The sequence below is a fragment of the Triturus cristatus genome, chromosome 4_1, assembly GCF_964204655.1.
Source record: "Triturus cristatus chromosome 4_1, aTriCri1.1, whole genome shotgun sequence".
Classification (NCBI taxonomy): Eukaryota; Metazoa; Chordata; class Amphibia; order Caudata; family Salamandridae; genus Triturus; species Triturus cristatus.
Window position 1 is genome coordinate 747,994,161 of NC_140585.1, and position 12,840 is coordinate 748,007,000.

The following is a 12,840-nucleotide window of genomic DNA, read 5'->3' on the forward strand; positions in this document are numbered from 1 at the left end:
CAGGCCTGGAGTTGGCACAGAACAATGGTGGAAAGAGAGACGGACCCGACTCTTGTCACTTCAAAAGCTTCAAATGTTTGTGACTTTCATGACCTGGTACAATACTATAAGCCTCTGTTGCCGGCTGTTCCCCGGTGAGTTGATGCAGCTTTGAGGCTCTTAGTAAGTGAGCCAATGTCAGTGGCAATGACATCACCGATGAGCTATAGGAGAGGCGGACTGACCTGGGGAGTCTCGATGATTACACACACCGCTACATTACCAACTTCTCAAAGCAGAGGAATGGAGACTCTTAACTCTAATTATGTTCTTCACATGTTGGGCCATTACTACTCTGCTTCAGCCTTGGCTTATATGAGTTGGATTATGAGAGCGTGGATCAAACGTTGGTAATTTCACATGCTTGCACTACTAAGAGGGATGACAGTTCTCAGGGGTTGGGAATCCCAGAGGTGGAGTCTAGCAGGGAAGAGCTAGACGACTAGTGACCCAGAATATATGCTACTAATACTTAACTTGAATAAGTGTAAATGGATTACCTGGATTGTCTAGGGAATGGGTGCAGTCACAAAACACTTTAAAATAAATCATATATACATCAGAGGTGGGTGCACACAGCGTTCCTTCAAGAGACACATTTGGTGAAAGTGAAATGTTAGCTGTAGTGGAGAGGTCAGCTGTTTACCACTGGATAATACTCCTGCACTAGGGGAGGCTTCATGTAGGTTCACCATGGGACCCCCTTCATCCATTCTGATATAAGGAGGAGATGTTTGGAGATCATGGACTTGGCGTCTGCAGCATCCAGGGCATAGGAAGTATTATTTTTACTCACCATTGTATCATCTCTAAGTCTGATTAAACAGAGCCCTGTCCTCCGTGTCCATACATGGTTTATCCATTCATACCGAGTACCCAGGGAGGATGCGGTCTGATCACAATCCTATGTTGAGAAGCTCTTAACTGGAGGGAGGAGCAGTGTATGGCAATCCCCAGCTGGAAAATGCAGTGCTCACTACGGAAGATAGTCCTTTAGGGAGACATCGGATGTTTTATGGGAATAGGAGGCATTCGAGGTGGTTGTCAGAGTCCACTGTGTTAAAACAATGGCCAGAATCTTAAAGACTGAACAAATTAGACCAAATGATCAGGGCCCTGGAGCTGTCATTGTTTATAAACCCTTTTGTGCAATGTCAACTACTATCTGAACAGGAGAAATATGCTAAAGTTTTTAGAAACCTGGGCTGGCTCGATTTTAGGGAGAACTTAACTAGATAACTTTACAGAGTATATGGAGGACTGGATTTGAAAGTGAATTAGTCAAAATCATATACTATGGCATGTGGGCCATAATGCACGAACCATAAGCACTTTAGAATGTGGGGTACACTTTTAAAAATGACAAATGATTTTATCTATTTAGGAATTGTTTTTAGCTCATCCCTAAAAAGGAAAGCACACATCCATATGAAGAAACAACAAATAGGTAGGAGCGTGGAGGCCATTTTTCGCTTTGCAAGAACTCAAACATAAGTCTTTGGTGGAAATGATAGCCGTGAACAAATCTAACTGCACCTCTGCTGCCCTATTTTGGGCAGGGCTATAGGGTTACCAAAAAGTGGACATGATCCAACGCATAAAAAAATGGATTTACACGCAGGATGCTTGCAGTACCAAAGAATACAGAAAATTATATATGTCATGAGGAACCGGGTCTACCTTACATAGGTGACCATATAAATATCGCTCCACTCCTTTTATAGATCAAGTGTTGGCAGAATCCAGAGGCCGATTTGGTGAGAGCATGCACATCAGACTGCCTATCCCTAGATAATGTGAGTCATGCTGATGCATGTAAAAGAACGTTTCCACAAACTAGGCCATATTGAAATGTTTAGGTCCCCCTTCACATTTTACCCAATGCTAAGTCTATCATGAAAGCCTGCCACATGGATTATTGTTTGAAGGAGAAGTTACGCGGCGCCTTGAATATGGAGACAGTTGAGTGTTATTTGTAAATTTCAGCAGCGAAATCCATCTAACCATATTTGGGATGGACAGAGAACGTAAATCATAAATTTAAATTATCATATTTTAGATTAAACTTAATCCATTTTAAAGTTTTTTTTCTGACACAGTGTGCAGGGCAGCGTGTCCTACCATCATGTCACTGCAATATTGCCACAAAACAGACCACGAGTCACTTTATTCTATTTTGTCGACTATATTCAGGCCCAAGAAGTACTTTCTTGATTTCCTAGTTGCGTCAAGCAAGGATGAAGCAATATCGGTTGGCAATGGACTTTTTATAAAAGCTAACCACGACAGACACGTGCCATGCAGTTTTAAATTTCATTAGAAATGCACTTGTGATTAGAAACCGCAATGAGTATAACTCTTTAAATGGATGGTTTTCCTTTTTGACACACTTGGTTCTTATTTTAAAACCTTTTTTGCAAGATTTTTACTGTTTTAATGATGAAAATTGTCTTTTTATGTTCAACTGTATTTATGCTTATAAATCTGAAGTTTTATATGCTTTTTACGGCACAATGCCGAAATAAAGATGTCTTGACTGACTGAACTAAGAAACTCTGAGGGGGATGAATTGGGGTGCTTATTGGCATGGCTGACGAGGACAGACAAGAGTAGTTCTTCGATAGCAGAGGTCAATGACAGGAGGGAGAGAACGGTATTCACTCAGCCTACAATCAATGACTCATTTTTAGAATATTATACAAATCTTTGCAGGACAGCTGACTTGGTACTTATTACGACCACAGATGCCTACTTAGATTAAATTACACGTCGGTGTTATCCCTATCCAATGTTTGTGATGTTTACATTTTATATTTTCTACCTCTGTTTACTGCTGCTAACAAAATCAAAAAGATAAGTGAGTTGGCTCAGGGTAGGGTTCTCATCAGGATTTAGAAGGCAGAAAATATAATGTATGTGGCAGCACAGATCTTGATAATACCAATGTATTGAGTGTTACGTAAAGGAGGAAGGAATTGGAGTCGCCAAAGTAGGCCTATGTCAAATAGTATACACTTTGTAAGCAGGAGGAAGCTGGAGCGGTGAAGCGCTGAGGATTCCAGGAGTGGGCGGCGGCCAAAATGTAAAATAGAGAGTGAAAAGTGTTTCCAAGGGTGTTGAACAATGCTCTTCTAGCACTGTGCTTCCGAAAAGTAGTCTATCATAATGCTGGCCTCAATATGTTTTTGGAGTATACCCTTTGTTATGTGCTTTGCACTATCGAAAAGTCTAATAAAGTTATATGGTAAAAACATAACAGCTTGAAAACATGATCCATGGCAGTAATGCACCAATAACACTGTCGCATTAGCTAAGGAAATATTCCAATACTCACTGAGCCGTCTGTAGGGTTGACAGTCGCATACGTCTTTCCATCCTCAGCATCCATAAACTGACCGTTTATGAAACATTGGTGCGGCATATTCACGGTCATGCTGTTAATGTTTCGTGAAGCCTAGCAGCAAAAAAAAACACATGCAGTTAAGTACTAGAGCCAACAGTACTCACTAATAGCCTAATTCACGCAACCTTTTTCCAGTCAAAGGTCTGATTTAGTCCTGAAAATTTGAGGAGCACCTGTGTTTTTTGCAGTAGGTCACACCTACCCACAGAGAAATTATGGCTAACTTGGATTTAGAATGCACCATCAAATTGAGAAGAAAAAACATTTCTATTAGTTACAAAAGCCACCGACTAAGAATTTTTCAGGAAAAGATGAGGGACAGAATGCGGTAAGGAAAAAGATATTTACCTGTTCCAATCGCTTAAGCTTTTACAGTGCTGTATATTCACATGCTTTTACCCTCCTGAAATCAAGTGATAGGTGTAGATATTGCAAATAGTTTTGTTCGAAGTAGAGCTTTCTGTTTAAGGCGACCTATGATACCTCCCCTAAAGCCTACAGTGCTCCAGGACTTAGACTTTATATTTTTTTTATAGTTTTTTTCCACCATAGGGTTCGGATGTATCTTTCCGAGCGCCGGGACTGCTGCACTGCGGAAGCGTAATCCTCCAAACCCGTTCACGAAAATTGATACCCTCAACACACAAGGACATTGCGTGACTTCTGACTACTTCAGAACAAACTTGGTCGAACATTTCAAGGACAGTTCGCATGGTAATGACTTGTAGGGGCGAGGGTTATGCAGAATACACCCTTCCAGTTCTGTCCTAAGTGCAACAGCAGGTTCCTGTGGTTAGATCAACAAAGGGTTTACAACTTCTGTCCCCCAACAGACCACGACAAATTGACCTGTTTAGCCTGCCCAACATTCAGGTGTAAAAAGATCATCCAGCACCAGAGGGAAAGGTGGTGAGTGCATTAAAGAATACAGTACAAAGGCACTCCAGAGCCATTGACTGTGCCTGGCATTGAAGACGCTGAGGGTACCAACTTGGACGGCAAACAGGGAGGCCCCTTCGGTACTCCAAAGACTCGTTGAGAGCAGAATCCACAGTATGTTTTATCTAATTACCACATAGAAAATCCCTTTCCTGGGCCTGCAGTGAAACCCACACTCAGGCTACACCTGAGGATTTTCAGCCAATACCTTGCAAGGTTACCCTTCTAGGGTTCAACTTTGAGTGGAGCCTTATCTACAGGGTTAGGAACGGCCTCCAGAGCCATGTCTTAAGTCCTGAACTGCCTCCAAAAGACCTCAGCAGCATCACCAACCACTGCTTATCAATATGTGTATATGCAAGTCTGTGTGTGATATATTACCTACTGGCGGTCGGCAGTAGGTAGTTATAGTTAGGACCGTGTTTCCATAGGAAATCTCAAAATTCTATTTTGAATAACTTTGGCGCCGGTTGACGAATCCTCGCGAAATTTTCAAAACTAATGGGGCGCTCCGCTCAGCTCCTACCCTGAAAGTTTCAGGGGGATTCGTCAAGCGGGGGCTGAGAAAAAAGGGGGGTCCCAAAACGCGTTTTCCCGATGCATTTTTCCATAGGGACTTTAGTCGCAGCTACAGCCCGAACGGCTGAACAGAATTATGTGAAATTTGGCAGAGAGGTAGCCATAAGGTCCATGAAGTGCCTTTTGCAGGTTTGGTGTAAATCTGTTCAGTATTTCCAGAGAAATTAGCATTTAAATCAATATATATATCTGTACGCGCGTACCGTGCGCGCACTGAGCAAGTCCTGTGCGCGCACCTTGCCAATCGCGAGCGCACTTCTGATTGGTTGTTAGATGTCAGTAAACATTCGAATCGGTGGAAATCAGGAAGCGGCGACCGCCATTTTGTCTCTCGCATAAAGAGGGGGTGATAAACAAAGGGGGAAAACTTGAAAAGGGGGCAGAGTGGGGAGATATTGACCCACTAGGCATTGTAAGGGGGTCACAGTAGGACCTTGTAGGGCAAAAAAAAAGATTTATATTTTGAAAAAAAATATCGCCAAGTGCGCGCACCCAGCGCGCACCCAAAAAAAAACTTTAAAAAAATAATAATTAAAAATCGCATTTAAGTATTTAGATATAAGGTGGCTCTAAAAAGAGCCCTTGTGTTTATGGTTTGTTTTTTGGTACCTACAAGTAAGTACCGATGCAGAGTCTAAAGTTCAAGAGGAAGACTCTGTTGCCTTCATCAGTGAAGTGTACACCATCTCCTCTATAAATGTCTTGCATGTTGTAACACAAGTTGTTGTGGTATATAGAACCCATACCATAGTCTCTGAGGAAAGCAGAAATAGATTTGTTGACGTGCTTCCTTGCTTTGTCAATCTGAGGACAAAATTGGTTGGACCAGTTCCACTTTTGCCTTTGGCATATGTTAGAATATACAAAGGCAGATTGAGGAAAAAGCGACATCAATTACACAAAGGTGTCCTTAATAAGCATTTCCAGACCTACCCCAGTTAAAGTGCCTAGGTCATTTCCACCACAGTGCACAATAATAAGGTTAGGCTGTGGGAGATGTAGAAAGGTTTTCACCAAAGGCATTAATTGGTGCCACTTTAACCCTCTCTGACCAATCCATTTAATGTCTACATTTGGCAAAGCAAGGTCTCTCACCATACCTCTTTTTTCTGCAAATTTTTCACTCCAGAAGACATAGCTGTGACCTACAATCCACACTGTGAACATTTTCAAAGGAGATCTGGATGCACTCAGGAGGTGTCTTTCAGTACAAAGGCAAAAAGAAATGAGACAGTTGAAAAATGGGGGCACACACTTTTTTTTTATAAAAAGAACTCATTGGCTGTTTAAAACCATTCTACACTAAAAACTAGGCTGTATGTTTAAATTTTAAAAAGCATGTTTTGTATTGGTTCAGAAAAATGTGCGAACAAAGAACATTAGTTTGGATTTGCTGTTAGGTTTGAAAAGTCAAGCACTCTTGCTCTTTGGAAATGAAACATTGTCTGCTGAACTTCTGACCTCTCTGCTCACACCTGTGTTCCATGACCTGTTGCTATGGTAGCAGGCAGAAGTCAAGTTGGAAGGGTACATTTGGAAAGGGGTTGAAGTTTTCAACCAATAGAAATGTGTGATTTCATTTGAAAAAATGTGGGAAGCACTGAGATTTGAAATTAACATGTATATGTGTGAAAAAAGAGAGGGAAACTGTGCCATTAACTGGTTCTGCTGAGAGGAGAGAGGTGTTCAGCTCAGAGATTCTGGTCTGGTAAACTGCTGTGTGACTGCCACATTTCTTTCACAACTAACTAATTTTAAAGGTGAGTTATGAGTTTGAGAGGGGGTGTTTGTGGTTAATTTAGATATAAAAAAAAGAATTGTGATTATTTGTTTAAAGTTGTGATTTACATTTTCTGTTTTGGGAGATATTTAACTGTTTTGAATATGTAAAATATTATGGAGTATGTTTTCACCATAAGTTAATGTGTACTGGTAACAATGAGGAATACTGTTTTGTGCCTACCATCAAACCATGAGTCTGTGTGCAGAGAAGAATTGTTGACAGAGATTTAATTTGTGTTGCTGTTGAAAAGTAAGACTTGCAGTTGAAAGAAAAGGACAGCTTCTTTTTAATTGTGATGGTTAGCATTTAGCAGAAATCACTTTGAAAGAAAAGAGAGGAAAATGGCAGCACATTTGAAAAAAGCATTAGTTCTGTAAGAATTGATAACCCAGGAAAGGGGCAGCCTGTGTTTTGTGCCTACCAACACAGCATGAGTCTGTGTGTATATAGGAATTGTTGTCTGAGATTTAATTTGTGAAGTTGTTGTTCAGTAAGAAATGCAGTCCTAGGAAAGGGGCAGCCTGTGTTATGTGCTTAAAATGATGGCATGAGTCTGTGTGCACACAGGAAATGTGGGCAGAGATTTAATTTATGAAGTTGTTGTTCAGTAAGAAATGCAGTCCCAGGAAAGGGGCAGCCTGTGTTATGTGCGTAAAATGATAGCATGAGTCTGTGTGCGCACAGGAATTGTGGGCAGAGATTTAATTTGTGAAGATGTTGTTCAGTAAGAAATGCAGTCCCAGGAAAGGAGCAGCCTGTTGTGTTTACACAAATTATCCCTTAGCACACATGCACTGTTACATACATCCCTGCAGTCTTCATGCAGTTCTGGAAGTCTCTTTGCTCATCTGTCTTGCACCAGACAATACACAGTGTTCAGAAACACACTCTTGGCACACACGCAGCAGCTTCTCCAACACTCTCATGTGTAGTACTCAGCTCTGTGTGCTGTTTCAGATAGCACTGTGTAATGCAAACACATTCAACGTCACCAAGGCCTCATTTAAATTGATCTAGTCTAATCACTCACCCTGTAACACATGGTCATGGTCTTAAGGAGCTGTTAGGACATGTGCTGTTTTCTGCTTCTGTAAATGATAAGGGAAATGTGTCAGGCTGTAACAGTAATTTGGTACTATTCAGGGACACTGTTTTGTTCCCAAAAACATAGCATGAGTCTGTGTGCGCACAGGAATTGTGGGCAGAGATTTAATTTGTGAAGATGTTGTTCAGTAAGAAATGCAGTCCCAGGAAAGGGGCAGCCTGTGTTATGTGCGTAAAAAGATGGCATGAGTCTGTGTGCACACAGGAATTGTGGGCAGAGATTTAATTTATGAATTTGTTGTTCAGTAAGAAATGCAGTCCCAGGAAAGGGGCAGCCTGTGTTATGTGTGTAAAATGATGGCATGAGTCTGTGTGCGCACAGGAATTGTGGGCAGAGATTTAATTTGTGAAGATGTTGTTCAGTAAGAAATGCAGTCCCAGGAAAGGGGCAGCCTGTGTTATGTGCCTAAAATGACGATATGAGTCTGTGTGCACACAGGAATTGTGGGCAGAGATTTAATTTATGAAGTTGTTGTTCAGTAAGAATTGCAGTCCCAGGAAAGGGGCAGCCTGTGTTATGTGCCTAAAATGATGGCATGAGTCTGTGTGCGCACAGGAATTGTGGGCAGAGATTTAATTTGTGAAGTTGTTGTTCAGTAAGAATTGCAGTCCCAGGAAAGGGGCAGCCTGTTGTGTTTACACAAATTATCCCTTAGCACACATGCACTGTTACATACATCCCTGCAGTGTACATGCAGTTCTGGAAGTCTCTTTGCTCATCTGTCTTGCACCAGACAATACACAGTGTTCAGAAACACACTCTTGGCACACACGCAGCAGCTTCTCCAACACTCTCATGTGTAGTACTCCGCTCTGTGTGCTGTTTCAGATAGCACTGTGTAATGCAAACACATTCAACGTCACCAAGGCCTTATTTAAATTGATCTAGTCTAATCACTCACCCTGTAACACATGGTCATGGTCTTAAGGAGCTGTTAGGACATGTGCTGTTTTCTGCTTCTGTATATGATAAGGGAAATGTGTCAGGCTGTAACAGTAATTTGGTACTATTGAGGGACACTGTTTTGTTCCAAAAAACATAGCATGAGTCTGTGTGCGCACAGGAATTGTGGGCAGAGATTTAATTTGTGAAGATGTTGTTCAGTAAGAAATGCAGTCCCAGGAAAGGGGCAGCCTGTTGTGTTTACACAAATTATCCCTTAGCACACATGCACTGTTACGTACATCCCTGTAGTCTTCATGCAGTTCTGGAAATCTCCTTGCTCATGTCTCTTGCAGCTGACAATACATAGTCTGCAGAAACACACTCTTGGGACACACGCAGCAGGTTCTCCAACACTCCCATGCGTACTACTCAGGTCTGTGTGTAATGCAAACACATTCAACGTCACCAAGGCCTCATTTTCTTTGCTCTACTCTAAACACTCACCCAGGTTGCAGATACTTATGGTATGAAGTAGCTGTTAGGAAATGTGCTCTTTTCTGCCTCTGTGATTTTCCAGGTAAAATGTGTAAGGCTGTAACAGCAATTATCACTTGATCTACCAGAGTAGTAAATGTGCTTTGAATTTGCAAATCAAATTCTGTTTTCTGCTTAGAAGCACACCATGAGGCTGTGTGCGCACAGGAATTGTGGCCACAGATATAATTTGTGTTGCAGTTGTTCTGTTAAAAAACGCACTTGCAGGAAAGGGGCAGCCTGTTTTTTTTCAACTGTGGTGGTTAGCACTGTGCACAAATTAGTAAATCACAAATGAGAGACAAATGGAAAAACATTTGAAATAAATGAAAAGTAAAAAAAAATATTTTAGTGAATTATAATTACAAAAAGGATTTTTTTTTTAGTTCCTTGCACGTATTGCTGAGCAACAGTGAAAAAAAAAAAGCCTTTAAGGACAAGAAAAAGGAAAGAAAAGCAACAACAAGTATATCTGGACAAAACTGGGAAAAAAAAAATTGCAGGAGAAGCTGGTGATGGCAAAAAGAAAAAGTCTACTGGTAAGCAGAGCAGAGATTTCTTAAAAAAGATTTTCAAAAAACAAAAAAATGGCAAAAATAACTGTAAAACAAAGAGTTTTATGTACAAAGCAACAACATAGTCAACAGCAAAAAAAAAAGCTAATGTACAATCAGAAGTATGTCAAACTGATTTAACACGAAAATTAGATTTTAAAAACATTCGTCGAAAAATGTTTCATAGAAGAGTGATGTTAAATTTGCTAAAGGATGTGAAAAAATATAAGAAAAAAACAAAATTTATTAAGAAATTTTTTTTTATAGAAAATATTGTAAGTAAGGCTTTGGAAATAAAAAGAAAACTTTTTATTCTAATTTTGAATAGGATGCGTAGATTGGAAAAATTAGTGAATGCAATGAAGTCACAAAGCAAAAGGAAAAGAGAAGTGAAAAAAAGTAACTTTTGTAAAGTGTTCTTGGGAGAATGGAAACACAGTTCAAGTACTGAACCATTTTTTAATGAAGAGAGTTATCTTCAAAGTAATAGTTTGTTGCATGCAGTTGACACCAATGGCAGAGCATATGAAGTTAAGGATGGTTGTGTGATGCAAAAAGAGAAAATGGTCCCAAGAAATGAGGAAGAAGTAATGGCTGCTGAGGCTATGGGGAGACGTCCAAAAGCCCCAGTGTACACTTGGAACTGTAGTAGTATTTGTACTGTGCGTCAGGAATCTATTGATAAATTACGTGACTTTCTAAGAGAATATAGTAAAAAGAGTGTAAAACAGAAGATGAAGGTGCTTCAAACACTAGATCCATGCAGAGTGAGAGAAAATACTGGTTTGCAGGGACATTCTCTGGCTTGTCTATCTAGAAAAGTGTGTAAAAGTGTTTTTCATCATTTTAGGATGTTGGCTGTTCATCATACTGAAATGAGAAAGTTTGTGAGAACATTGTATTTTGCTAAAAGTCCAGCAGTAAAGTTGAATGAGTTGAATAATGCTCTGTTCCGTGGATCTGTATCAGATGTAGTGAAGGTTACTGATGAGATTCAGTTTTGTTACTTTGGTCCAGAACAAGAAAGTGCAGAAAAGGACACAGTAAATGAGGAAAATGAGGAACAGAATGTAGAACTCATTATTACTAAAAATTTTGAGGATGAAATGACAAAATTTACTATCATCTCTAATGAAAGACCAAATATTACTTGTATTTGTTGCCGCAGAAGTCATTATAAAATTCAAACAAGGAGTGTTGATCTGTATAAAAAAAGTGAAAATGAAGATAATTATAAGTGGAAGGATTTTGCAACATATATATTTCTTGAAAATTGTTTTGAATTGGGTGAAGATCAGCGTATTTGTAAATACTGTTATAATAAGTTAGAAGAAAATAGAATGCCGACCAGAGCTGTACATAATAATTTAGAATTGGATGCTATTCCTGCCGAACTTTCTGAATTAAATACATATGAGTCTATACTCATTCAATGTGTTCATCCGTTCCAGACCATAGTACGTATGGAGCCCAAAACTGGTAAATTACCTCCTTCTGATTTACTGAGAGGTTTAAAAGGAAGAGTGGTGTATTTGCCCTTGGATTTGAAAAAAAATATGGAAACTATTGATGCAGATACTTTGGAAACTGAACCATTAGTATTCTGGTTAATGGTGTACCTACAAAGAATAAGAAGATTTGGCAAGAGCTGGGGGATGTACGAAAAGTACAAAGAGCAAATTTGTATTTGAAAAAAAAATAATAAATGGTATGAATCAATTTATATAGAAGAAGAAGATTTACAAGAAGACACAGAAACACCAACTGGTCAAATTGAAAAAGTGGACAAGTCAAAGGAAGAAGAAATTTATGAACATTTTAGCATACATCCTCTTCATTCAAAAGAAGTTATGGGAGACACTATTGATCTGTTTCAGATGAAGAAAGCAAAAGGAACTCCCGTGAGTGTATGGGAGGAGAGCTTGGAAGCTCGATGTTTTCCCCAGCTGTTTCCTACAGGAAAAGGAGGACGATACGATGAACGTCCAGAACAGATTCCAGCTTCTGAGTATCGGACTACAAGACTATATGCAGAAGATCCAAGATTTCGTCAAAGTATTCCTTATTTGTTCCATCTTTTATTTGAAAGCGACTTGTCTGCATTATCTTATGCAGTAAATCACATTTTAAAAAGTGGAGTACATTTACAAAATGTGTCTGCTAAGGATTTTATGGAGAAAGTGCAGCACCGAGATGATCATTTGGAAACACAACTGATCAATCTGATGGCTTGTCAGCGTGGGACAAATGAATATTGGTACCGACGCCATGGTGAATTAAAATGCATGTTACGGAATTTAGGAACTCCTACATGGTTTCTAACCCTAAGTGGTGCCGAGTACGCTTGGGATGATTTACTGGATTTTCTAAGAGAGGCAAATTCAAACATTAAAAACATTGAATACAAGACAGCTGGAGAACTGTGCTCATTGGATCCAGTTAATGTTTGCAGATATTTCAATCATAGATTTGAGGCTATGATGTCCTTCATCTGCAATAAAAAAAATCCACCTCTTGGAGAAGTAGTGGATTTCTTTTGGAGAAAAGAGTACCAGGCAAGAGGTGCTCCTCATATTCATATGCTGTTGTGGATCAAGGATGCCCCAAAGTTTGGAACAGATACTGATGAAGCAGTGTTATCTTTCATTGAAGAATATGCAACATGTGCTATACCTAAAAGCACAGAAGAGAAAAAGTTAAAAGAGCAAGTTTTACGTTTCCAAAGTCATCGGTGTGGAAAACACTGTCGACGGAAGTACAAGACGAAAGATAAATTCTACACAAAGTGTCGATTTGGATTTCCTAGACCTGTTCTTTCAAAAGGAAGAGTCAACAGTTTTATGTCAGCTGTGCGACATACTATAACCAGAAAATCTCCCAAAAATACCTACAACCTAAAAAGAAATGAAGAGTCAAAATTTATAAATGACTTCAACCCAGTCATTTTATCCATGTGGAATGCTAACATGGATATTCAGTATGTGGCAGACAATTCTATTGCTGTTGCTCGGTATGTGAC

General features: G+C 39.7%; 1 protein-coding gene across 1 annotated transcript in view; it reads right to left on the minus strand.

Moving 5' to 3' along the window:
- The window catches only part of LOC146855471 (mitochondrial 10-formyltetrahydrofolate dehydrogenase), a 293,724-nt gene that overhangs the window by 95,329 nt on the left and 185,555 nt on the right, over positions 1-12,840 (minus strand). Inside the window, exon 11 of the mRNA XM_085653264.1 lies at positions 3,374-3,493. Coding sequence (XP_085509390.1) covers positions 3,374-3,493 — 120 coding nt within the window. The remainder of the gene's footprint in view (positions 1-3,373; positions 3,494-12,840) is intronic.